The following is a 26,789-nucleotide window of genomic DNA, read 5'->3' as shown; positions in this document are numbered from 1 at the left end:
GGCTCACGCTATTCTCCTGCCTCAGCCTCCCGAGTAGCTGGGACTACGGGCGTGAGCCACTGCGCCTGGCCACACTCTTGCCAATTCTACATTACCTAAGGAGACACGTTCCATTGTCACCAGCCAGGGCAAACAGCAGTGGACTAGTCATGTGTGGGCATCCAGGTCTGAGAGCCTTAAGCTTATCATTACTATTTTTGGAGGCAGGGTCTCTGTTGCCCAGGCTGGAGTGCAGTGGTGCATTCCTGGCTTACTGCAGCCTTGAACTCCTGGGCTTAAGTGATCCTCCTGCCTCAGCTCCCCAAGTAGCTGGGACTGAAGGTGCATGCCACCCCGCCCGGCTGTGTTTTAATGCTTATTTTGTAGAGATGGGAGTCTTGCTATGTTGCCTAGGCTGGTCTTGAACTGCTGGGCTCAGATAATCCTCCCGCCTCAGCCTCTCAAAGTGCTGGGGTTACGATGTGAGCTACTATGCCTGGCCAAACACCAAATTTTAAAATGAAGAAAAATTTTCTTTTTACCAATTTCATTTAACTATTGTCATTTTAAAAAGACTTAATTTGTGGCAACAATGTTTCAATAAAATTTTGGATGAAATAGTCCCGTGGGTCCCAATCTGGGGGACCAGGAGGGTACAAATAGAAGATGCGGGTGAGAGAGAAACATTGTGAACCACAGTAATGGAGGCTGACACAGACGCAGAGCAGTTGGGTCTTTCTGGAATAGCATGTGTCTCTGCCTTTGGCTGTGCTATTTCAGCTCAGTTATTGGCAGGCTTTAATAACAAGCAGGGTAACTATCACAACACTCAAGACTGATAGACAAATGTGGTTCATGGGTGTGGAATGAGAGGCATTCTTGGTGGTAAGTAATGATTACGGGGCCGGGCATGGTGGCTCATGTCTGTAATCTCAGCACTTTGGGAGGCTGAGGTGGCTAGATCACCTGAGGTCAAGAGTTTGAGACCAGCCTGGCCAACATAGTGAAACCCATCTCTACTAAAAATACAAAAAACAATTAGCCAGGCATGGTGGTGGGTGCCTGTAATTCCAGCTACTCGGGAGGCTGAGGCAGGAGAATCGCTTGAACCCAGGAGGCAGAGGTTGCAGTGAGCCGAGATCGTGCCAGTGCACTCCAGCCTGGGCAACAGAGCGAGACTCCATCTCAAAATAAACAGATTAATAAAATAAATAAAAATTAGCTGGTCATGGTGGCACATGTCTGTGGTCTCAGCTACTTGGGAGAATGAGGCAGGAGGATTGCTTGAGCCCAGGAGTTCGAGGCTGCAGTGAGCAGTGATCATGGCACTGCACCCCAGCCTGGGCAACAGAGCAAGACCTGCCTCTTAAACATTTATGGTAATGATTAGTACTCATTAGATGGTAAAGCAGCCGTCATTATGTGAGATGCCTCTCTGAAGTTATCCTGGGCTTTACAGCAACCCAGAAGGTACAGGCATTACTGGTCCATTGTACAGATGAGAAAGTCACTGAGGCAGAGGCCAAATACAGTGCTCAGAGTCACATAGCCAAACTTGTGGGGCTGCAGCTTCCATATTCAGCTGTATCCTCTTTCCCTCTTCCTCCTGGTTGATGTGGCTGGGAAGCAGCAGTGTTTTGTGTTCCATAGGCTAACCTGGCAACCTGATTCCTGCTGGTGGAGCTGCTGCCGCCTCTGCAATATGCTTTTGGAGGAGGAGCTGTTGGGCAGTGGGCCCTCATGGCTAGACCCTGTGCAGGGGGCCATGGTCCTTTGGGGGGTATGAGCACTGCCCTGTCTCGTTCTGGCTTTGCTTGTGTCTCTAGGCTAGGCTGCATGACTGGGAAGGATGGGTGCTCTCCACACAGGTCCTGCCGTGGGTGTCTGAGGCTGCAGGGCACCAGCTCAGTCTCTGCAGCAGGCCTCACAGTGTCACTGTTTGGGCCAGGCAGAAAGCTAGAGAGAGACAGGAGAGGAAGGAACAGATCTGATCAGCTGATCCAGCACCTGCAGAAGGCTGCAGCAGGACTGGCTCTGCGGGGTCAGAGCAGGGGCGGGTGTTGGGTGGGTGTTTTCATGTTGCCAGGGGGAGGTGCCACGTTGCCAGGTGTCCCTTGTAAGCTCTGCAGGGTGCTTTTAGGACATGGGTGCTGACTTGTGCTGTTTGACAGACATAGACTCTGTTCCCACTTGTTCTTATACTTAGAAAGGATTTTAGCTGTCCCTCCCCAGCCCTCATTTATATGGGAAGGCTTGGCTCGGAGCGTAAGGACATTGTGGTCATGCAGTGTGAAAGTGGCAGAGGAATGGCGTTTCGAGTGTTGACGGGAGTGCTTTTCTTTTTGAAGAAAAAAGAGAAATTTATTTCTTTCTATTCTCTTTTCTTCTGTTCCTTTACTGTTTGCTAGATCCCTTTTTCCATTCAAACACAATTTATGGCTGGGGCAGTGGCGCACGCCTGTAATCCCAGCACTTTGGGAGGCTGAGGTGGGAGGATGGCTCGAATCCAGGAGTTCAAGACCAGCCTGGACAACATAGCAAGACCCTTCCTCTACAAATAACAACATTTAAAAATTGGCCAGGTGCAGTGGCCCATGCCTGTAATCCCAGCACTTTGGGAGGCTGAGGCGGGCGGATTACTCTTGAGGTCAGGAGTTCGAGACCAGCCTGGCCAACACAGCAAAACCCCATCTCTACTGACAGCACAAAAATTAGCTGGGTATAGTGGTGGGCACCTGTGGTCCCAGCTACTGGGGGGCTGAGGCAGAGAATTGCTTAAATCTGGGAGGCAGAGGCTGCAGTGAGCCGAGATCATACCACTGCATTACCGCCTAGGAGGCAGAGTGAGACTTTGTCTCAAAAAGAAAGAAAGAGAAAGAAAGAAAGAATTAATGTGTGTGGTAGTGGCACCTGGCATCTGCCTGTAGTCCCAGCTACTCGGGAGGCTGAGGTGGGAAGATTGCTCAAGCCTAGGAGGTCGAGGCTTTAGTGAATAATGATTACACCCCTGCACTACAGCCTGGGTGACAGAGCAAGACCGTTTCAAAAAAAATAAAATAAAATAAAAAATAAAAAATAAAAAAACCCAATAGAAAAAAACCTGCAACTATTTCTGCCCAGTGCTCATAGTATAATATGATCGCCACACTGCTACTCTTGGTGTATATATTGATGAACAAGAAGCAAAGGTCCTGCCCTCAGAAGCTGCCAGAACTGTGGGGAAGACAAACAGCAAGCATTAGAAAGGCAAAGCCTATGCCCTGTTTTAAGGCGTGTTTCAGGAAAGGGCTCTCTTAGATGTCAGCGGGGCTGAGGCCTCAGGATGGGGGGCTTGGCCTGTTTTGGTGGCGGGTGGTACCGCTGGCATTGCGCTGCCAGAAATGAGGGGGAGAGTGAGTTGGAGGATGCTGGCGAGGGTGGCTTGTGTAGATTTTATCCCACGTACAATGGGAAGCCAGTGGAGGACTTGAAGCAGGGGCGATAGGATTTACTCACTTCCTCTTGCGAAGAGCAGGCTCCGAAGCCTGCTTGCCACGCAGAGCTCACTTAGCAGTGCGTTCCTTCCGTCCTTCCCTGCCCCTTCCCTCCGCCCTCCCTTGTACAGGCAGTGCTGAGAGCTCCCCTGTGCCTCGGGGTAGGGAGTCCTGAGTTGACTTAGTGGCCATACTCTCAGGCTGCTGACAGTCCTGTCACTGCCCTAAGCACGGTGCCCTAACACCCGTGAGTCATAGAGCTGTGCTAGGTGGAGCAGGAGAGATGGCGTCCCAGCGGGGAGTTCTGGAGCCGGGATGCGGGGGGGTGGGGTGCGGTGCGCGGGTCGGTATCAGAGTCCTGGCTTCCAGCCTCAGCTCCGCGACTTCCTAACTAGATTTCTCTTTCTTTTTTCCTTAAAGACTCTGGGTCCCGTGTCCTCATTTGTGAAATGAGGACATTCTCACCGGCGTCTCAGGGGTGTTCTGAGGACCAAACGCACTAGCTTAGGAAGGCATTACACTTGAGTGTGGAACCGGGCATATTTTGTGATTGGAGCCTTCTCAGCTACCTGGAAGCTTTTACGGTGGGGAGCGGCGGGGCTCTAGTTCTTCCCGGTTAGGACTTTGCCCAGGAATGCAGAGACAGTGGGAGGGAATGGGGCTAAATGTCCCGTGCCGCCTCACGCGGTTATTGATGGTAGGTGGTGGCGTTGCTCCATGGAGGCCAGTTCCTCCTGAAGTCACATCTGGAGACCCCCTTGGGACCAATTTTTAAGCCCATTTGGTAGCTCCCCAAGGGTTCAAGTGCCAGCTCCAAACCCTAGTCCCGGGGTTTAGGGTTTGAATTCTAGGATGCTTCCTGGTTTCCCATTTCCATCCTGGTTTCTCTCCAGATGGCCTCTGCCAGTCTTCACATATCAAATCTATCCGTAAGTTCATTCCTATTCTGGGGCAATTCCAGATTTTCCTTCAAAGAGTGCCTGGAAGGCCAGGTATGGAGGCTCACACCTGTAATCCCAACACTTTGGGAGGCTGAAGCAGGCAGATCAATCACCTGAGGCCAGGAGTTCAAGACCAGCCTGACCAACATGGTGAAACCCTGTCTCTACTAAAAATACAAAAATTAGCCAGGTGTGGTGGTGCGTGCCTGTAATCCCAGCTACTCGAGAGGCTGAGGCAGGAGAATCACTTGAACCCAGGAAGTGGAGGTCACAGTGAGACAAGATCAATACCACTGCACTCCAGCGTGGGCGACAGGGTAAGACTTCATCTCAAAAAAAAAAAAAAAAAAAAAAAAGAGAGCGCCTGGAAAATAGTAATAATACAAATACCTTCTTATTCATTTTGCCTACCATAAACCAGGCTTTACCTACACTAATGCTTTATCTTCATAGCATCCGTGTAAAATAGGAGTGCTAGACTTGTTCTGTAGTTGAAGAAACTGAGAGGCTTTGCTGAAGGTCATACTGCTATTGGGTGGTGGAGGCAGGGTTCACACCCCCTCCCCCTCCTTGCCGTTCCTGGAGACCCATAAGCTTGTGTAATGCCCCACCTTCAGAGAAAAGCACCCAGGTCTCAGGATGTCCCTTTTGCTATAGACTGAATGTTTGTGTGCCCCTAAAATTCCTAGGTTGGAATCCTAACCCCCAGTGTGATGGTGTTAGGAGGTGGGCCTTTGGGAGTTGATTAGGTCATGAGGCTGGAGCCCTCATGAGTGGGATTAGTGCCCTTAAAAAAGGGATCCCAGAGGTTGGGTATCGTGGCTCATGCCTGCAATCCCAGCACTTTGGGAGGCTGAGGCAGGAGGATTGCTTGATCCCAGAACTCGAGACCAGCCTGAGTAGCACAGATAGACCCTGTCTCTATACACACACAAAAATTAGACTTGGTGGTGCATGCCTGTAGTCCCAGCTACTCGGAAGTGAGCCCACTTTGAGGTGAGCCCAGGAGTTTGAGGCTGCAGTGAGCCAAGATCATGCCACTGCACTCCAGCCTGGGCAACAGAGCAAGATCCTGTCTCAAAAAAAAAAAAAAAAAAAAAAAGGGACCCCAGAGACCTTGTTTGCCCTTTCTGCCATGTAATGATGACACAGCAAGAAGGCGCCATCAGTGAACCAAGAAGAGGACCCTCACCAGATCCCGAATCTGTCGGTGTCTTGATCTCAGACTTCCAGCTGCCAGAACTGGGAGAAATCAGTCCCCGTTGTTCACAGTGCACCGGGTCCATGGTGTTTTGTTTTCCCAGCCCTAGTGGGCGGAGGTGCTCCTGCAAGAGGCCCTCCTTCCCTGGCCGTCCATCTAGAAGAGCCCAGCACAGGCAATCTCATCCTATCACCCCACGTGCAGCACTTCCCTGGCTGCTGACTTCAGGTTTCAGAGCCCCCTGTAACCTCACTCCCTTCTTTAGTTTCTTTCCTGTAGCTCCCACTGGGATAGAAGCTCCCTGAGTAGACACACTTTGTCTGCTAGTTCATTGCCATTTTCCTCCTCCCCCAAATCCTGCCTGACAAGTAGTTGTTCAAGAGAGATTTAAAGAAGGAGGGAAGGAAGGAAGGAAGGAACAAAGGAACTAATACTTATTTTAGTTGTAACAAGCATGCAAAGTTAAAAGTGCATTCTGCAGGAATGAATTGAAACCGAGTTCCCTGAGGGCGGGCACCAGTCTGTTGTAATCACCACTGTGTCTCTATCTCGGGATGCAGTAAAGGCCTGGTAATATGAATTGCTCAAGGGAGTGGATTTTCACCTTTTTTCCTCATGTCAGGGAGAGGCAGCTGGTTGTAGTGGAATGATGCATTACAAACTCTTTGCTTTCAGTGAATGGGAACACTTGGTTTTGATCCTGGCTCTGAGAGTAGGTCTCTTGACCTCTCTGTGCCTCAGTTTCCCAAGCTATGAAGTGGAGGAGGCTTCCCTCAAGGATTCTTTGTGGTGGTGACCATCTGTTCTGGGAAAGGAGCCAGGATATCCACATTCTCATTTGCAGTGATTAAAGAACCACGTTGCTGAAGTTTCTCATGACTTGCCTGACCTCGTTAGTGTCTTTGATACCAAAGACAGGTGTCTTCCTTTCCCCCTTGCCTACTGTCTCCTTTACAGATGTGGTGACAGTTCAGGTGAATTTGAATGACTTTTGGCTAGGCAAGCCAGTATCAGTAAACACACTGGCTTGGACATTTGGCCCATAACTTTTTATACCCGAGGCCAAGTGTTGGCCGACATGGGAAGAGGGCTGGAAAGAGGCAGAATGGTATTTGTGTGAGTGCCGAGACCCCTGTGGACTGTTTTGCTGAGATGCTCTCTTGTGGAGTTTGTAGAGGAGAATCAACAAACGTCTTTGTGAAAGGCAAATGTCACCTTCGGGTTTTAATTCTGAGTGGCCAGCAGCCCTTACATTGCCACTGTATATCATCAGAGCCACTAGAATATTAGATACGTAAATCCTTTATGCACTTTATACATCGTTTAGTTTCGTAGGGCCCTGATGTCAGTGATCACGGCAAGTTGATAAGCAATGTGTTGGGGTGGAAAGAACATGGCTCAGGCAGACCACAACACTGCTCTTCAAGAGCTGTGTGGCTATGCGCAGTGGCTCCTGGCTGTAATCCCAACACTTTGGGAGGACAAGGCAGGAGGATTGCTTGAGGCCAGGAGTTCAAAACCAGCGTGGGCAACATAGTGAGACCCCTCTCTTTACAAAAGAAGAAGAAAAAAAAGCCAGACATGGTGGCATGTGCCTGTAATCCCAGCTACTCGGGAGGTTGAGGCAGGAGGATCTCTTGAACCCAGGAGTTGTAGGCTACGGTGAGCCTTGATCGCACCACAGCCTGGGTGACAGAGTGAGACCGTGTCTTAAAGAGAAAGATCTGTGTGACCCCGGCAAATGCTTTAATTTCTCTGAACTCATTTTCCCAGCCCTTGAAATGGTGGTAATATTATCCCCTTGGTGGATTCCTGGGAGTTATATGAAGTGTCTGTTGTATCTGGGAACCTCATTGGAGGCTCATAGATAATTTTAGAGATTTCAGATGCCTCTTGCAATTGTGTGCAAAATCGTGCTTGTGTGTTTGTGCACATACATGGATTTTCCTGGGGAGAAGTTCCTTTGCTTTCACGACTCTCCTTCAGAGTGTTCCAGGCTTTAGAAAAAAGTAAGAAACACGAAACACTTCAGGTAATTGGCAGGTGATAATTGCACATAGTGTCTGGGGCAACACTGGCAATCATGGTATCATTATTTTTGTTTTTACTGTTCTGCTTGCTGATGTTAAACCAGCTAGACTGGCTGTGTTCTTATGCACATCCCTACATGTATTAGCAGTGGGAACTTGGGCAAGTTATTTAAGCTAACTGTGCCTCAGCATAAAATGGGGCTGTCATAGTACCCCTCTGACACAGTTGTGAGGATTAAATGAACTAACAGATGGAAGATACTCAGAAGATACACTATGTAAATTACCACCTGAGCTATCGAAGGGTGTTATATGCTATGTAAATCATACCTTGATAAGAAAAATTGGAAAAAAGTCCAAGAGAGTACCTGGCATCTTAAAGACTGAATAACTGGTAGGTGTGATTATTATCAACACCCTCAAAGGGTACGTTGCTGACGAATCTTCCTGAAAACAACATCTGGGCCTTATTGTTGAACTGCAAATAGGTTGACCTGATTTTCCATCTTACTGAAACCGTCCCTACTGCAGAGGCCCTGAAGTTCCCTTTACCTGATATCTACCCCTTAATCCTCCCTCTGGTTAAGAGGACATAAACCAGGCTACTCTTTCTGTGAGGCCTGAAAATTGGAAGTGATCAGGCAGGATGGTGGTTCTCAGCTGGGGGTGATTGCAACCCCCAGGGGACATTTAGCCATGTCTGGGACATATATGGTTGTCACAGCTGGGATGAGGGTCCTTCCGGCATCTGCTAAGTAGAGCCCAGGGATGCTGCTGAACGTCCTGTGATGGACAGGCCAGCTCCTCCCAACAGGACAGCTCCTCCCAACACAGCATTATCTAGTCCCAAACGGCAGTACTGCTTGCTTGAGAAACCCCGAGACAGAAGGAAGCAGCAGGGCCGTTTTCCAGGAACCGTATTTTGTCTTAGACTTTTTTTTTTTTTTTTTTTTTTTAAAAAACCTCTCACCTCCTGCATGGGTCAAGGAATGAAACTTAGGTAAAAGTGAACCTAAAGAAAATGACAGATCCCAGGGAGCATTTGTTTGTGTGTGTGCGCACGCATGTGTGTGTGTGTTTGGGAGCTTTTTCGTGCAGTCACTCCTGCAATGAAGATGATGATTTAGGAAGGCTGTAGATGCATAAGGATACACACCTGTGTAAGGCACCAGAATAAGTGATCCTGACTCCGTAGCTGCGGAAGTACCGTCACTGCTGCGGAAGTACCAGCTCACTGGTACTACTTTACTAGAGCTTAATCAAAATTCATTCAGTTGATATTTGTTGGTGTTTACAACAGTCTTGTCTCCCTTCACCTCCTTTTTAGCAACAGAGTTTCTACTCTTGAGTTAATTTCATTTGAATATATGGTTATTTGGGACCTGGAGGTTGCAAGAAAGCGGCTCGGGCTTTATTCCTGCCAATTTCACGAAGAGCCACATTGGAGCCACCAGGGGACGCCCTAGTCTTTTCTCTGCCGCTTTCCTTCCGCAGCTGCGGGTGGTGGTTATCTGAATTTTTCATGTCCAGCGCGGTACCCTTTTCAGTGGTGAGGTCGCGGGTGGTGGTGTTGTTGAGAGCAATGGTCTTTTCTAGTTGAAAAACATCAAGCATGCATGCAGCTTTCTGTTCACCATCAGTATAGCAGAGTCATGCATTGCCAGTCACTTTGTGGTCGTGTTCTAAAAGGGAGTTTGCAGCTAATCAGAAAACATTTCCCCTGTGTCATTGCTTTTCATGAGATATAATTGATTAGCTGTGGGTATTCAGCTTTTGAATCCCAATTGGTGCCTTCTTGCCCCTTTTTTGGGCCTGGGGAATGAAGGTGATAGAGTGAGGTGAGCCCAGATCATCTGGCCCATTTGTTTCCTTTTAATGTGTTAGAGCTTTTGATTGTGAGCCAGGGCAGAGAGGGCAAGAAAAACATCCTTACTTGTCAATAGGCTGTGTTGAGGGGGTCCTTTTCTTTCCTCTCGGCTATTATTGGAAGAGATTCTCAATACTAGTGAGGCGTTCTGGCTCGTCGCCTAGCAACACAATTCCAAACATTGGGCAGCTCCAGAAATGAAGCTGAGGAGTGCTGTAGTAACATCAGAGAGAGATGCGAGGCCCCGCAGCCAGCCGCTTGCTTGGCTAAGGGCTCGATGATAAAATTTTAGGATAAGATGGTGGGGCAGCGGCCGTTAAATGGGCTGCAGTCTGAGCCCCCTGCCCCTTAACCACCGGGAAGTGAACCCAGGTGGCGTGGCCAACACAGATCCCTCACGCTGGGCATCTTTCTTTAAAGGGGAAACTTCCCACTGAATTTTGTGTATTAGCCCTTCAGCGACTGTCTTAGTGTCTTAGTAATTGGAAGGTTCCAGATGGCATTTAGACATGCCTCACTTCTTTATCATCTGTTTATTCATTCCCCAAACATTGACCAAGCGTCTCTCATGTGCTGGGCGCAGTTCTAGGTGCTGAGGAGCCAGAGGTGGGGATCCAGCTTGGCCACGCACAAGCTCTGTGTCACACTTTAAAATTTCTCCATCATTAAAATGCAGATTCTAAGAGTGCCAGCACCATGGGCTGTTGTGAAGACTAAATGAGTTGATACACAGAGAGTGCTTTGACAGTGCACTCAGCACTCAGGAGATGTTAGCTCTTCTCACATGGGCCCTGCCCACAGAGCATTCTAGTGGGGGTAATGATGGTAATAAAGAAATGATGAATGATTGGATGGGGCAAAACGGGAGGCAATGGGGTCATGTGGAAGTGATGTACTCTTTGTTATCTGTGGCACTGAACAACCCCCACTCGATCCACCCATGGGAACGAGTTCCCGTGAAGTGGGAAATTTCTAATGGAAGTTTTAGGTTATGCAGTACAGCTCCCAACTCCTTACCTGGAAAAAGACCAGTGCTGGGTGCTGGTCACTCATATAGACCCTGGATTCCTTGCTCCCAGGAGGGGAAGGAGGAACTGATGACAGCAGGATGAATGTAGCAAGGATAGGGTGGCTGAGGTCCAGAGGGCCACAGGAGGGACAGGTTAAGGGCTGGGTGCAGGGGAGGTCAGGAGATCTTGCAGAGATGGGGATGCTGGGCCAGGAGGGGACCTCCCTGCAGTGTGCAAAGGGGGCTGACAGTGATCTTCCATGCTGCACCTCTGGTTCTGTCACTAAGCACTGCAGGATGTCCGGATGGGCTTGAGGGGCTGTTGTCGCCATTATGAAGCCCTTGAGGAAGCATTGGTGATGGTGCTGCCGAGTACTGAGTCTGTCCTTGTCACCCATTAACTCACGCATGTCTGCGATCCTGTGAGAGCTTGCGGTGATCCCCATTTCACAGAGGAGACAGGAGTGCTTAGTGGTAGATAAACTTGGCCGGCATCACACAGCCAGTGGCTGGTGGAGCTGGGTTGCACAGCTAGGCTCTTAGCCCGGGAAGAATATGTTTTAGCTTCATCTGGAGACCCTACACCAAGCCAGAGGGCATTTTGAAGGGGCTGTATTTCAGGCCGACTTCCCGCATCTGGCTGGTTGTTCCCCGCCTCACCAGGCTCTCCCTTGTCTATGGGTAATGATCCAGGCTGCAGTGAGCTCACAAGGTCTCAGTATCATTTCTGTGCTTCTGTGCTCTTGGTTTGGGCCACACATGATTTTTTTTTTGTCCTTTTTAGCATTTGATCATTTTATTTGAGGTCTGCTGCATTCCTCCTGACCTCCCTAACAGCTCAGATTCTTAATTTGTTTACAGACTTTCAGGAAGGGCTGTCCCTGAACTCTAAGCGAGGATCAACTTTTGGTCTGGAGGTTTCTAGCTGGCTGTCTCAGCTGGGCCAGGCAGCAGCTTATGTAACTGTTTGATGCAATTCAGAGCCAATCCAAAATGAGCCTCTTGCTCAGGGGATGAGACGCGGTCAGACTTGTTTGAAATGTCAGCTTTGTTTGAGCTGGGACAGCTCGGTTTGTAAAGTTAGAAGGTGGGGGTGGTGGGGAGGCAGTTGGGTGTGAGTTTATTGGGAAGGAGTAGCCTGACTGGGCTGCTTCATTAAAGTTGGGGGAGCTGTACCGCCCTGGAGGAGAACACCCCAGGCTCCTGCAGTCCCATGTGCAGGGCTCACGTCCTGGCTTTGCCCTTTACTTTGTCCGTTTCCTTATTTCCAAAAGGAGGTGAATAACACTCGCCATGTGCAGTGCCCGCACACGCTGGGCCCAGAGGACGTGCTCAGTATGTGGCGGGGGTGCTTACATTTTGGTTGCAGCCCAGCAGTTCCAACCCTTCCCCTGCCGCCTCCTTCAACTCCTTTTCCTCCTTCTCTTCTCCCTCCTGCCCTAGGCCTTAAATATTAATGTTAAAAATTTGTATTTAAATTTTTGTTTTGCATAAGTATATATTTACATGGAACAAAACTCAAAAGGTACAAATGGGATACCGTGAAGAAGATTTCTCTTCCACTCCCACGTCAGCCACCTTGCTCCCCGCCCAGGACTCTAACCATCGGAGTTCACCTTCTGGAAGAACGTCACTGCCAGTTGAATAGGGGGTTGGGCATACTGGAGCTCCCACTTGTAGTGGCCACCGTGTGCCCTTTGATGGGACATTGCATTGTATTTCAGCAGCACCCAGCTGCTTCCAGGTGTCTGTACACACCGTCGGTTTCATGCGCAGACGATTCAGTTTCATGCGTGCACGATTCAGTTTCATGCTCTTCCTTCTGCCGGGACACCCTCCCCTGTCCTCCTCTTTTGCCTGGGTTGTGCTTATTCATCCTTTAAGACACAGCTTAGGCGTCGCCTCCTCCAGACAGACAGACACGTGAAGATCAAGAGGCTAGCTTTGTCATCAGTAAAGCTGGTTGGAAAACAGAGCTTTGAACCTGTGGGCAGGTGGGCTTATAAAACCTCGTCCCTGAGTCCAACAGTCAGAGGTAGAGACCCCCTCAGGGCAGCTCCTGAGCACACCTTGTTGGGGGTGAACAGGTGGGTGGGCCCTGAGAGAACCCACAGGAACTGAGCTGAGGAAGAGCGCCTCCTGACTGGCCGGAGTGGGCCAGGTCGCTCCCTGCATCCTGGGAGCAGAGAGTGCGGGACAAAAAGAGTGAGGGTGGGAATTGGGGAGTGGGGACCTACTTCATGTGAAAATGGGAAGTCAGAGAACTGGCAGTTCCCCTCCAGCACAGAGCACTTCATGAGGAAAGAGACAGTTAGGTTTCAGGCTGTTGTTAGATACATGGCTGTGGCTGGTGACTTTGCTGAGGTTCTGTTTTCTCTTCTGCAGAATGGGACTAATTACCTGTCTTTCACATGTTTGCAGTGAACATTGGCTAAAATAAAGTAGGTAGAGAGTGGTGTCTGAGTCTGCGAGGTGGTCAGCTCAGCACTAAACCCAGGGCCCTTGGTTCTGTTTTCTTGTACTGCCCTTCTCCCTGATTCTTCTCGAACCTCCTATCTCCTCCTCCCCTGAAGGAAGGAAGAGGCACCGTGATTTTTGAATGGGGTTGTGTAGCTCATAGGGGAGTTGGGTGTGTGTGAGGAAGGGCCAGTGAGTTGGTGCCGCATGGTTCCTAGGGAGTTAGGTGACAGCTGGAAGCTCAGTATTTAGTGACCTAAACAGGGAGGCTCCAGGGACAGGAGCAGATGCAGCCTGTCTGAGGGCGGCTCTGCCCTTGGCTCTTAGATCCCCACAGTGTTCTGGCCTGGACTCCCGGTGAGGGTGGAGTCCTGTCGGCCTCCAGAAGGAAGCCCAGTTCTGACCATGCCCTCTACCCTTTTCTATTTGGACTCCCACCAGCATCTGGGAGGACTTGCACCAGCCTGCTGTGTCCTTTTGATTCGGGGAGTGTGGATCCCTGGGCTGAGGGATGAAGCAGAATGCCTATGTGTGCCTGTGTCCCTGGGGTGCTGGCCCAGCTCCCTCTGTGGTGCAGTGGCCTCATGACTGCTTGGCTCTGAGATGGAAGGACCCTAAACGCAAATCCATCTCTGGAGTGGCACTCTCCCCGGGAGCGCTAGGCATGATGAACCCGGGATGCGCAGTACTTGATCGGTGTGCAGGCACTGTGCTCAGTACCGGACATGGATTTCCCCTGTCTAGTCCTTGCAGCGACCCCATGCAGCAGCTACTGTTATCACCTCTCTCTCATTGAGCAGAATCAAGGCTCGGCGATGGAGGAACTTGTCCAGCACAGGGAGTCCTTGGTGGGAGAGCATGGGACTTCAAAGTCCACCTCTTAAACTGCGAGCCCAATACCTTCTGGCTTTTCATCCTTCAGTCATTCATTCACCAAATGTTCACAAAGGCCTGCTGTGTGTCAGGTGCTGTGCTGGCTGTGGGCAGGGTGTCTCCCCTGTGGCACTGTCGACCTTTGGGTTGGATCATCCTTTGCTGTCCTGTGCGTTGTAGGAGATTTTGCGGCATCTCTGGCCTCTACCCACTAGATGCCGGTAGCACCACCACCAGTTGTGACAGGCAGGTGTCTGTGGACAGTGCCCAGCGTCCTCCAGGGGAGTGGGGTGGGTAAAACTGCCTTTGGCTGAAACCCGCTGCTCTAGGAATCCATAAGCAGAAGAGACATATCAGGTGGGGCTCTGTGCTCTACGGTAAAGTAAAGCTGGACAAGAGGAGGGACGGTGCATGCTGGAGGGGCTGCTGTGCCCAGATAGGGCTGTCTGCAGAGGCCTGTCTGACAAGGTGACTTTTGAGTAGGGGCCCGAATGAAGTGAGGAAGAGATCCTGGGGATGTGGAAGGAAGAGTGTGCTCGGCAGAGGGAACGGCCAGGACAGAGGCCCTGGGTGGGGGCGCTGGATGTGGCTGGGGTAGGAGGAGATGAGGTAGAGAAGTTGGGGATGGGGTGGGTGGGGTGGCCTCAGCTTTCACCCTGAGTGAGTGGGGGTGCTGCTGGGGGCATTAGAGCAGAGGTGGGGAGACAGGTCATCTGGCCCCTGGGTGGACTGGGGGACAGCAGGGAGGGCAGCTGGCATGTGGGGGTCACAATGTGGGCAGCAGATGCTGGCCACCTGGGGGAGGGCTGGGGACTTTCTGATTAGGAGGATGACCTTTGGGTTTTCTCCACATTGAAACAATCAGTGCAACACCTGCCCACGGTGAAAACACCCATCCTTGGCCCATCTCTTCTCAATTCCCAGGACAAAGAGTGCCACGAAGAGTGCCTCTCCAGTCTTTCAGCTGTTACTTCATTGGCGGGACACTCTTCTTCTACCACCATTTCTTGAATTGGCACGTTTTAGACATTACCAGTTTCCTGCTGGAATGGGTAGAGGTTGTGCGTGCACATCCTGACCATCCTGCAGGGCTGAAGGGAGCAGCCTATTTTGTTCTCTCCTTTCTCAGGGCTCTGCATTATTTTCTTCTTCATCTGGGTGTCCTAATGTACCTTTGTGGCCTCCCCAACTTTTTTTTTTTTTTTTTTTTTTGCCTTGCAGAACCTTTAGCATCTCAAGTGATCTGCCTGTCTTGGCCTCCCAAAATGCTGGGATTGCAGGCACGAGTCACTGTGCCTGGCCTGACCCCCAATTTTAATCATTTTATGTTGGCAGCTGTAGTTTTAGTCATAGCTGTCTCTTGGTAATAATGAAAAAGGAAAGTATCTTTTTTATTTAAATATACTTTAAGTTCTGGGATACATGTGCAGAATGTGCATGTTTATTACATAGGTATACTGGTGCCACGGTTTTTTGCTGCACCCATCAACCCGTCATCTACATTAGGTATTTCTCCTAATACTCTCCCTCCCCTAGCCCCCTACCCTCAGACAGGCCCCGGTGTATGATGTTCCCCTCCCTGTGTCCGTGTGTTCTCATTGTTCAACTCCCACTTATGAGTTAGAACATGCGGTGTTTGGTTTTCTGTTCCTGTGTTAGTTTGCTGAGAATGATGGTTTCCAGCTTCATCCATGTCCCTGCAAAGAACATGAACTCATCCTTTTTTATGGCTGCATAGTATCCCACGGTGTATATGTGCCACATTTTCTTTTTCCAGTCTATCATTGATGGGCATTTGGGTTGGTTCTAAGTCTTTGCTATTGTGAACAGTGCTGCAATAAACATTCGTGTGCATGTGTCTTCATATTAGGATGATTTATAATCCTTTGGGTATATATCCAGTAATGGGATTGCTGGGTCAAATGATATTTCTGGTTCTAGATTCTTGAGGAATTGCCACACTGTCTTCCACAATGGTTGAACTAATTTACACTGCCACTAACAGTGTAAAAGCGTTCCTATTACTCCACATCCTCTACTCTCCAGCGTCTGTTGTTTCCTGACTCTTTAATGATCGCCATTCTAACTGGCGTGAGATGGTATCTCATTGTGGTTTTGATTTGCATTTCTCTAATGGCCAGTGATGGTGAGCTTTTTTTCATATGTTTGTTGGCCACATAAATGTCTTCTTTGGAGAAGTGTCTGCTCATATCCTTTGCCTACTTTTTGATGGGGTTGTCAAAAGCTGGAAGCATTCCCTTTGAAAACCAGCACAAGACAAGGATGCCCTCTCTCACCACTCCTATTCAACATAGTATTGGAAATTCTGGCCAGGGCAATCAGGCAAGAAAAGGAAATAAAGGGTATTCAGATAGGAAGAGTGGAAGTCAAATTGTCTCTGTTTGCAGATGACATGATTGTATATTTAGAAAACCCCATTGTCTCAGCCCAAGATCTCCTTAAGCTGATAAGCAACTTCAGCAAAGTCTCTAGATATAAAATCAATGTGCAAAAATCACAAGCATTCCTATACACCAATAATAGAGAGCCAAATCATGAGTGAACTCCCATTCACAATTGCTACAAAGAGAATAAAATACCTAGGAATACAACTTACAAGGGACGTGAAGGACCTCTTCAAGGAGAACTACAAACCACTGCTCAAGGAAATAAGAGAGGACACAAACAAATGGAAAAACATTCCATGCTCATGCATAGGTGGAATCAATATCGTGAAAATGGCCATACTGCCTAAAGTAATTTATAGATTCAATGCTATTCCTATCAAGCTACCATTCACTTTCCTCATAGAATTAGAAAAAACTGCTTTAAATTTCATATGGAACCGAAAAAGAGCCCATATAGCCAAGCTAATCCTAAGCAAAAAGAACAAAACTGGAGGCATGACGTTACCTGACTTCAAACTATACTACAAGGCTACAGTAACCAAAACAGCATGGTACTGGTACCAGAACAGATATATAGACCAGTGGAACAGAACAGAGGCCTCAGAAATAATGCCACACATGATCTTTGACAAACCTGACAAAATACGCAATGGGGAAAGGATGCCCTATTTAATAAATGGTGCTGGGAAAACTGGCTAGCCATATGCAGAAAACTGAAACTGGACCCCTTCCTTACACCTTATACAAAAATTAACTCAAGATGGATTAAAGACTTAAACGTAAGATCTAAAACCATAAAAATCCTGGAAGAAAACCTAGGTAATACCATTCAGGACATAGGCATGGGCAAAGGCTTCATGACTAAAACACCAAAAGCAATGGCAACAAAAACCAAAATTGACAAATAGGATCTAATTAAACTAAAGAGCTTCTGCACAGCAAAAGAAACTATCATCAGAGTGAACAGGCAACCTACAGAATGGGAGAAAATTTTTGCAATCTATCCATCTGACAAAGGGCTAGTATCCAGACTCTACAAGGAACTTAAACAACTTTGCAAGAGAAAAACAAGGAAAATATCTTCTTAATGTTTCCTTGTCTCCATTGTCATCCTTCTGTGATGTTTTTGTAATCATCAATTTATTCTTCATTCCTACAGCCCTAATTGTGTGATTAGAACCCTTCTAGAATTCACTGCTAAAAAAGATGAACTACACTTGCAAAAATGACCTATACTCGCTTCAGTTTCCTGGAATTGGAAGCCTGCATTCCAGATAAGGCAGCAGAAAAAATCAGAGTTTGTTTCCTTGAAACGGTGGCTACCACTTGACCCCATACCATCTGGCAGTTGTGTGCCTTGTTTGAAAATCAAGGCATAGTTTGATGCTTGTGGGTACTGAGCTGCCAGGAGAATCTTCTCAAGGAAAATCAGGCACAGAGATCACCCAGGCTATGGTTCTTTGAGGTCAGTGCTTTTAAAAAACTTGTGGCCAGGTGTGGTGGCTCATGCCTGTAATCCCAGCACTTTGGGAGGCCGAGGTGGGCAGATCACCTGAGGTCAGGAGTTGGAGACCAGCCTGGCCAACATGGTGAAACCCCATCTCTACTAAAAATACAAAAATTAGCTGGGCGTGGTGGTGCATGCCTGTAATCCCAGCTACACAGGAAGCTGAGGCAGGAGAATCTCTTGAACCCGGGAAGCAGAGGTTGCAGTGAGCTGAGATCGCACCACTGCACTCCAGCCTGGGTGACACAGCGAGACTCCGTCTCAAACAAAGAAACAAATAAACAAACAAAAAAACCCAAACGAAAAAACTTGTTGCCACTTTTTCTTTGACCTTCAAATTCTCCAGATCTCCAGGATCGTTCCAGGATTATCTGTGGGTTGGGGCCATTATTTTCATAAAGTGTAGTTGGAAGGTTCCTTAAATAGTGGGTGCACCCATCACTGTGAATACTGGAAACCTTTTGTTATGTTTATCCATGCAAATCTTTGTTAAAAATAGTTGGCAACCCTTGTCTTTATTGTTGTGCATTGTATGCAGAGCTTTCTTTGCTTTCCAGACATAAGATCCAAAAGACAAATTGTACTGAAGAAAGCGAACTGGAAAGAATGCCAAAGACGTCTTCTAGGGCTGGGTCTGAATGTCTGCTGGGAATGGCGATGTGATTCGAAGAGTTGGCTCCAAATGGAGATCCACTCGGGTTTTATTAATGCTTCCTTCTGCAGGGTCCCTGCTCATCCACATAAGTAGGAGATTGAGGCTTACTTTGGAATTCCAGGGAAGTCAGCCTCAGTCTTCAGAGCATGAGGCAACACCGTGAGCAGTTTCTTAATGGTGAGGGTCACAGTTAACCCAAAAATGAGGCCAGACTGTGCTAAGAGTCTAATTCATTTCCTTCCTTCCCTTCCTCCCTCACTCCCTTCCTTCCTTGTCTCACTCTGTCACTAGGCTGGAGTGCAGTGGCGTGATCTCGGCTCACTGCAACCTCTGCCTCCTGGGTTGAAGCGATTCTTGTGCCTCAGCCACCCGAGTAGCTGGGATTACAGGCACACGCCACCACACCCAGCTAGTTTTTTGTTTTTTTCTTTTAGTAGAGGTGGGTTTTCACCATGTTGGCCAGGATGGTCTCCATCTCCTGACCTTGTGATCCGCCCATTTCGGCCTCCCAAAGTGCTGGGATTACGGGCGTGAGCCACGGCACCCGGCCAGGAATCTAATTTCTAAAGTGCATTTTGGGAAAAAAAAAAAATCCACCCACAAATCTTTATTAAAGAGTGACCCTTATTAGTCTATATGTGATTTTCTTCTTTTCTAAGTAGTACTGGTGACTCAGGTGATGCATTTTAGCGATGGAAAAACTCAAAACACAGAGACAGTGCTGTCTGTGTTTCCAGGGACTCCTAGCCCTTCTCTCCTCCTGCCCCAGAAGCCTTCATGCTCAGCAGCGGTGTGTGGTCCTGCTGCACAGATGAGCCACAGTCCTTGGAGTGGAGAGATTAGCTTGGAAAAAAGAGATCTGCAAAGCTCTTTTTGGGCGGATATTAAGTTTGGTGAATGAGTGGAGAAGTTGGGAGTGGGGGACTGCAACCATATTTACCAGCGAGCTCAGCGGTGGGCATTCTGGCTGGCCCAGCATGGGAGGAGATGAAGAGTGATTGCTTCCTGGAGGAGTCTGTACTAATCTATCTTCATAAGCCTCAGCCGTGGTTCCTGGAGAGACAGAGCCAACGTCTCCATCTAAGTAACATGAGGGAGGAGGGAGAGATGCTGAAGCAAGATTGTCAACAGCTTAATGATATGAAATGCTCTCACCGGGGACTCGAGAAACTTGGCTTCTGTGAGTTTCATCTGCTTAGCCCTGTCCTGTGTGGGCTGAGGGATGGACTGAAAAGCCGCCTTCCTAATGTGTCAGTGACTTTGCCAGGAATCGCATCGGTGATGTATCAGGTGGGCTGTTGTCTGGTTTCTGTGACAGAGACCCTGAGCAACACTGGTTTAGACAAGGTAGAATTTTATTTCTTCCCACTTGACAATTTGAGGCCCAGTCCCCTCTTCTTGGTGGTGCCATTAGATTTCAGATGTTGCCCTTGTCCACGTGTCCATCACATGCACATTTCTGCCAGAGCGGAGATACGGCCCCCTCCTCGGCCCCCTCCTTTTCTGCTGCTGCTTGTTTTTCTTTTTCAAACAGGGTCTTGCAGTCACCCAGGCTGGAGCGCAGTGGAATGATACCTTATGGCAGCATCCACTTCCCAGGCTCAGTTGATCCTCCTGCCTCAGCCTCCTGAGTAGCTGGGACTACAGGCACGTGCCACCATGCCTGGCTCATTTTTCTATTTTTTTTTTTTTTTTTTTTTTTTAGAGACAGGGTCTCACTATGTTGCCTAGGCTGATCTATGACTCCTGGGCTTAAGCAATCCTCCTGCCTCGGCCTCTGAAAGTGCTGGGAGTACAGGTGTGAGCCACCATGCCTGGCCCCTTTTATTTAAGGGCATACCCGCAACTTCCAGTATTGCTTCCTTTGTTTTGAGACCGGGTCTCACTCTGTCACCCAGGCTGCAGTGCAGTGGCACGGTTATGGCTCCCTGCAGCCTTGTACTCCTGGACTCAAGCAGTCTTCCCACCTTAGCCTCCCAAGTAGCTGGGACTACAGGTGCATGTCACCATGCCCAGCTAATTTTGAAATTTTTTTTGTAGAGATGAGGTCTCACTGTGTTGCCCAGGCTGGTCTTGAACCCCTGGGCTAAGCAATCCTCCCTCCTCGGCGTCCCAGAGTGCTGGGATTCCAGGTGCAGGCCACAGCACATGGCCCCGCATCACTTCCTATTAACCTCACCTTGGCTGGAATTAGTTAAACGGTCACAGCTGCAAGGCTGCCCGTGAAGGCGAGAGATGTCTTTATTCTGAGTGGTCACCTGGCAAGCCAAGGTGCTTCAGTTACTACAGAAGAAGAAAATGGGTGTGGGGACAGCTGGCATCTGCTTCAGGTGGAAGACAGCACTGGCCAATCTGACTGACGACAGCACTGTGGGTTTTTTTGTTTTTTTTTTTTTTTTTTAGTGTTTTTGCCTCGAAAGAATTTAAGACCGGGTGCGGTGGCTCATGCTTGTAATCCCAGCACTGTAGGAGGTTGAGTCAGGAGGATCACCTGAGGTCGGGGGTTCAAGACCAGCCTGGCCAACATGGTGAAACCCCGTGTCTACTGAAAAATACAAAAATTAGCCAGGCATGGTGACTGAGGCAGGAGAATCTCTTGAACCTGGGAGATGGAGGTTGCAGTGAGCTGAGATTGTGCTCCTTCATTCCAGCCTGGGCGACAGAGTGAGACTCTGCCTTAAAAAGCAAAAACAACAAAAAAGAGGAGTTGCTGGTTAAGTGGATAGAAGAGAATCGAGGTGACGAGTGGGTGGTGGGCACCGTGGATGTGAGGACTGCCTGCCCTGTCTAGGCCTCTGCTTGTTCTTGAGTTTCATTCTCAGACATCCTCCCCAGGCCCGGAAGCAGGTGTTCTGTTACCCGTCCATAGGAATTCTTCATTAGGAATGAAGAAACTGTGTTCCACAGGGATTGATTAACAATCGTGTTTTAAGTGATAGAATTAGGTACTGTTGAAGCTGTGAAATGAATTAGGCTGTGAACATTTTTTTTTTAAGCCAAAGATTGATTGAGAGTAATGGAATGAGACTCCTGGAAATTTATTAGGAGTTGCTACAAAAATAAGAAGGGGAAAGGTCCATGTTGTACCATAGAGATTTTCCATTTGATATCAATTGCTATTTGCTGTTCCAAGGAGGATAATTATGCTACCCAAGCTGAGATGCAGATGGGCCAGGCTCTTCTTGGACAATCTTTAGGGTAGGAGAAGCCCTCTCAGTGGTAGAGGAAGTTGACTTTTACTAGCCTTGCCTGGGATTCTTTGACGAGCTGTGGTGGAGGTTAGGAAGGGCCAGGACTGAGGTGGGGGAGAATACCACCTGGCTCTTGAGGCTGGCACCCCAGGCCTGATGCCCTCCTTATGGAAGTTCCATGCCAGGCCATGGGGAGACTCCATGATGGTGAGTGGCTTCCATGAGAAAAAGACAACCGGGCTGGACTTGACCATGGGGGAACCAAGTCAGCAGGTGCACCAGAAGGTGTCGTGGCACCTGGAAGCTGGTTCTGGCTCCAGACTTGAACCTTTTGAGTCTTGGAGTTGCTGTGTTTTCTCTTTTAGGAGAGGGGTCAGAGGCATCCAAACTTGTTGGGTGACTACTATATCTGGTCACTGTACATGCAGGAACCTCCATAGCCTGTAGCTCTCTTAATACCCACAACAGCCCTGTGAGTTGAGTGATCATGTCCCTGTGCCTCGATGCCACAGCTGGCCATCAGGGAGGTTCAGTCCATTATGTAGAGTTATGCTGGTGATGGCCGGCACAAGGGTTTGAACCTAGGCTGAGCCCTGAAGCCTCTGCTCCATACACACGAAGCTGTCCCTGTCTTAGTTCATTTTCTGTTGCTTATAACAGAGTACTTGAAGTTGGGTAATTAATAAAAGGACGCTGGGCACAGCGGCTCACGCCTGTAATCCCAGCTCTTTGGGAGGCCAAGGCAGGTGGATCACAAGGTCAGGAGTTCAAGACCAGCCTGGCCAAGATGGTGAAACCCCGTCTCTACTAAAAATACAAAAATTAGCTGGGCGCTGTGGCAGGCGCCTGTAACCCCAGCTACTTGGGAGGCTAAGGCAGGATAATCACTTGAACCTGGGGAGCAGAGGTTGCAGTGAGCCGAGATCGCGCCATTGCACTCCAGCCTGGGCAGTAGAGTGAGACTCTGTCTCACAAAAAAAAAAAAAAAAAAGAAAAAAAAAGAAAAGGAATTTATTTCTTAGAGTTATGTAGCTGAGAAGTCTAGAGTTGAGAGTTTGTATCTGGTGAGGGCCTTCTTGCTCGTGGGGACTCTCTGCAGAGTCCTGAACTGGCACAGAGCAGCAGACGGGGAGGGGACTGAGTGTGTGAGCTCAGGTCTCTCTTCCTCTTCTTAAAAAGCCACCACTCCAAAAATGGGCCCACTCCCATGGTACCGCGTGCATCCATTAACTCATTCATCCATGAGTGCATGAATGGTTCAATACACTCATGATTGCCAAGCCCTCATGATGCAGTCACCTCTTAAAGGCCCCATGTCTCAGTGCTGCCACTGGGGCTTAAATTTCACCGTGAGTTTTGGAGGGGACAAACATTGAAACCACAGCAGCCCCCTGTTGGTGGCCTCACTACAGCACTAGTCCTAATTGTCTACATCTGGGACCCTCATGCATGTACCACGAAGCTGCTGTCATCTGGAGCAAGGAGGGATATGGTGAGTAGGGGGATGCCCAGCAGTGCAGACTCTGGAAAGTTCCTGCAAGAAGGCTCAAGGGTTAACCTGTTTAGCTTCCGTTGCCCTCATCTTTTTTTTTTTTTTTTGAGATGGAGTCCCGCTCTGTCATCCAGGCTGGAGTGCAGTGGCGCAATCTTGGCTCACTGCAACCTCTGCCTCCCAGGCTCAAGCAGTTCTCCTGCCTCAGCCTCCCAAGTAGCTGGGATTACAGGCATGTGTACCACCAAGCCCACCTAATTTTTGTATTTTTAGTAGAGACAGAGTTTCACCATGTTGGCCAGGCTGGTCTTGAACTCCTGACCTCGTGATCCACCCGCCTTGGCCTCCCAGAGTGCTGGGATTACAGGTGTGAGCCACCGTGCCCGGCTCTCATCTTTAAAATGAGTGTGATCTCACTGCCCTGCCCTCTGCACAGGGCAAAGTGAATACGGAGGCTCCGACCCTAAGCTGGATCTGTCACTTGATGCTGAGCTTGCGAGGAGGTGTTTCAGAACTGCAGCTCACGTGTCTAAAGCTGCAAATGGCTCTCAGATGACTCTCTTCCTGCATCCCTGCTTGGAGATACTTTCCCCTGAAGCTCCTGAGGCAGGAGAGAGGTGGAAACATCCTTTATTTCCTGGGGTGAGGCAGCCCTTCCTCCTGTGTGTCTAACGTCTCCCGCAGCCCAGCATGTTGTTCCCCCCTTAGTCTGATTAAAGACTAATTTTCTAGCTCTGAAGGTGGAACTTAGAACAGACTTTTTCCTTTTCTCCAGATGAGCGGGTTTTGCACAGATGACTCAGACCGTAGACTATGATGAACACAGAAGCAAGAGTCCAGCTTTTAGGGCCACCTTTTGTCCTGCTGACCCCAGTAACGAGGAAGGGACAGCCTTTTGCTAGGGAAGAGCAGGTGTGGTGGCTGGGCTGCTTGACTCCCTTGGGTTTCTGAAGGCTTAGTGGTTGGGCTTGCAGTGAGACAAATGCCCAGGCCTTTAAAAACACCCAGCTCCAGGCTGGTCAATGTAACTTCACACAATGCCTTGGTATCTAAACCAACCTTTGGACTACAGCAGTTTTATCATCCAATTTTCTGTTGACAGTCTGTGGACCTGAGCCCTTTTAAGACAGTGTGGTGGCGTGAGGAAACAAACCTGATTATTAACAAAAAATGGTGTTTTTCTTTTTTCTTTTTTTTTGAGAAAGGGTCTTGCTCTGTTGCCCAGGCTGGAGTGCAGTGGTGCGATCATAGCTCACTGTAGCCTCAAACTCCTGGGCTCAAGCGATCCTCCTGGCTCAGAGTAGCTGAGATCACAGGTGCACGCTACCACGCCTGGCTAATTTCTTATTTTTTGTAAAGATAGGGTCTGTAGTGAGCTATGTTGCCTCGAACTCCTAGGCTCAAGTGATCCTCCCACCTCGGCTTCCCAAAGTACTGGGATTACAGGTGTGGGCCCGAAAGCAGTGTTTTTCTGAGGCGGCCAAGGTCTTAATACAGTGGCATGTTCACAAGGGCTGCTGAGGCCATCTGCTGCATGCCCCTGCACCCCAGCAGGATGGTGGTTTATCTTGCCAGGCGCATGCACACACCTGTACCCTTCCACCCCTGCACCAGTCAGCTCATTTCCCTGCCCAGCACTCTGCTGTGGCCTCGTTCTGCATTTTAGAGCAAAATCCATGTTTTTGCTGTGGCCTGCAAAGCCTGTCTGATGTGACCCCTGCTGCCCTTTGCCTTCCATGCCCTGTGCTTGTCACTTGCCAGCCACACCGGCCTTTGAGCCGTTCCTCAGACTTGCCAAGTTCCTTCTTACCTCAGAGACTTGAGGCAGGCTTCTCCTTCCCTCTCTGCGCAGGAGTCCACTTAGCAGACTTCCCTTTACATCTCAGTGACACAGTGGGGAGGTTCCTGGCCCCTTCCCACTGCAAGGAAAGCAAGTGCCTGCTTCCAGCCTCCAAGATGGCAGACAGCAAGGAGAATGGGTTGGGAATGGCTTTGGGCATAGCCACCCAGCAGAGCTTGTTTGGTTGAGTGTGATGGAGAGGTCACCTAGACTGAATGGTGTGGGTAGCAGCTGGCAGGAGACCTGAGAGTCATTTCAGACAGTTCAGGAAAGCCTGAGTGAGAGCGAGAGATCTTCAGGAGGCTGCTGGGGTAAAACAAAATCATGGGAGTACGGAGAGGTGAGATTTGAGATTGTGTGTGGGTTGCTCCCCCAGATCTGTGTCACCTGCTTCTCTGAAGATCTGAGATGGGGTGTGTGGTGGGGGGTCTAGGAAGCACTCACTGCATAGCAGTGAAATGCACAGTCTTCATTCTGGAGCAGGGTGTCCGCAGACACGCCCACCCTGTGGTCATCGTTCCCAGGGCTCTGCTGGCAGAGGATGCACGCAGAGGTTGTGCGCAGAGGTTGCAGTGCTTTGCAAAGGTCCAAAGCTATGTGACTGCTGAACTCTGGGAGCCCTTGGAGTTTACTGCTGGGTGAAGCTGGGTCAACTGCCCAACTGTACCTTCACCTGCCTTCGTAGGAGACAGGGTCGGGGTGGAGGAAGGGGAGCTGCCAGCTGCCAGTCTGTCCTGAGAGTGCCCAGTCACGAGCCACAGGTGCTTCCTTAAGTTTGGAGCTCTGTTCTGGAAGCAGCAGTCTGCTCCTGCCCCCACCTCCCCTCCCTCTTTAGTTTGAATCAGAACAAAGGCAGTTCTTGGTGAGGAGGCAAATCAGAAACAGGGGGCAGGGCAGCCTTCGGGCACCTCCAGTGTCATCTCTGCATGGCTGCTGAGGTGGAGATCTGGGGCTGATTTAGTCCCATCCATGTGTATTCACGAAGGTGCTGCCATTAGGCAATGTACTAGGCTGCATGCGTGAGGGAAACGCAGAAGGCGTGGGTGGAATCCTGCTCACACGGGACTTGCCATTTAGCTGGGGAGGCTGTGAAGTGAATGCTGAAGACCATGGCAGCCCCAAGCGGGAGAAGAGGCTTCATCTCGTGAGGTCCAGGGCTCTTCTGGCAAGAGAGCTTGTCTGAGCTGGGTTTTCAGTGTGAGGTACGAGTGAAAGGGTGCTAAATCCTTGAATATCAAAACCCACTGATTGTTCAGTTTCCAGTTACATTTTTGCTCCAACATCACTGGTCCTGAATAGCCTACTATCCTTAGCTTAGGAGTGCAGGTACCTGCACTGGGTACAGCTGGATGTATAACTGCCATTCCCGTCCTGCCGGAGGAGGATGGAATGGAGAATATTTCCTCTGTATTCCACATGTTAGAGATCACCTCTGCCCTGGACTCATTGGAGCACCTGGAAGGAGGCCTGATGGAAACCACGCTGCCTGGGACAGCGTGGTGGACTCTGAGTCTCAGGAGATCCACATGATTCCCATTGTGTTTGTCCAGTTATGCTCTGAGTGTCTCTTGTTGCTCTGCATTTCTGGGCCTTGCTTGCCTTGACTCCAAGACTGGGGCAGCATCCTCTGCTTCCCTTCCCTGCTCTCCAGGACTGAGGAAGTGGATTGAGCAGTCACTCCTTAGGCAGGCATTAGCACAGCATCTTTCATTTTGCAGATGCCTAATCTCTTTTCCCCATTGAATCACCTCCATACTTTTGGAGGTTGTCGGGAGGTGCCGTCATGCCCATTTCAGAGGTGGGGAAACTGAGCCTCAGAGCAGACAAGCCACACATCCATGGCTGCACAGGAGGTAGAGTTGCCGA

The 26,789-nt window shown here is 49.3% G+C and overlaps 2 protein-coding genes across 12 annotated transcripts in view; one reads left to right on the top strand and one right to left on the bottom strand.

The window, feature by feature from the left end:
* The window catches only part of SNX29 (sorting nexin 29), a 584,658-nt gene that overhangs the window by 100,596 nt on the left and 457,273 nt on the right, over nt 1-26,789 (top strand). The gene's annotated exons all lie outside the window — the stretch shown is intronic.
* LOC100453150 (putative uncharacterized protein FLJ32790) lies at nt 1,521-3,709 on the bottom strand. The gene is given in 2 exon segments (XM_003778567.2): nt 1,521-1,935; nt 3,475-3,709. Coding segments are annotated over 2 exon segments (585 nt in total). The 5' UTR covers nt 3,645-3,709.

Source organism: Pongo abelii, chromosome 18, assembly GCF_028885655.2.
Source record: "Pongo abelii isolate AG06213 chromosome 18, NHGRI_mPonAbe1-v2.0_pri, whole genome shotgun sequence".
Classification (NCBI taxonomy): Eukaryota; Metazoa; Chordata; class Mammalia; order Primates; family Hominidae; genus Pongo; species Pongo abelii.
This window is presented reverse-complemented; position numbering and strand designations above follow the sequence as displayed.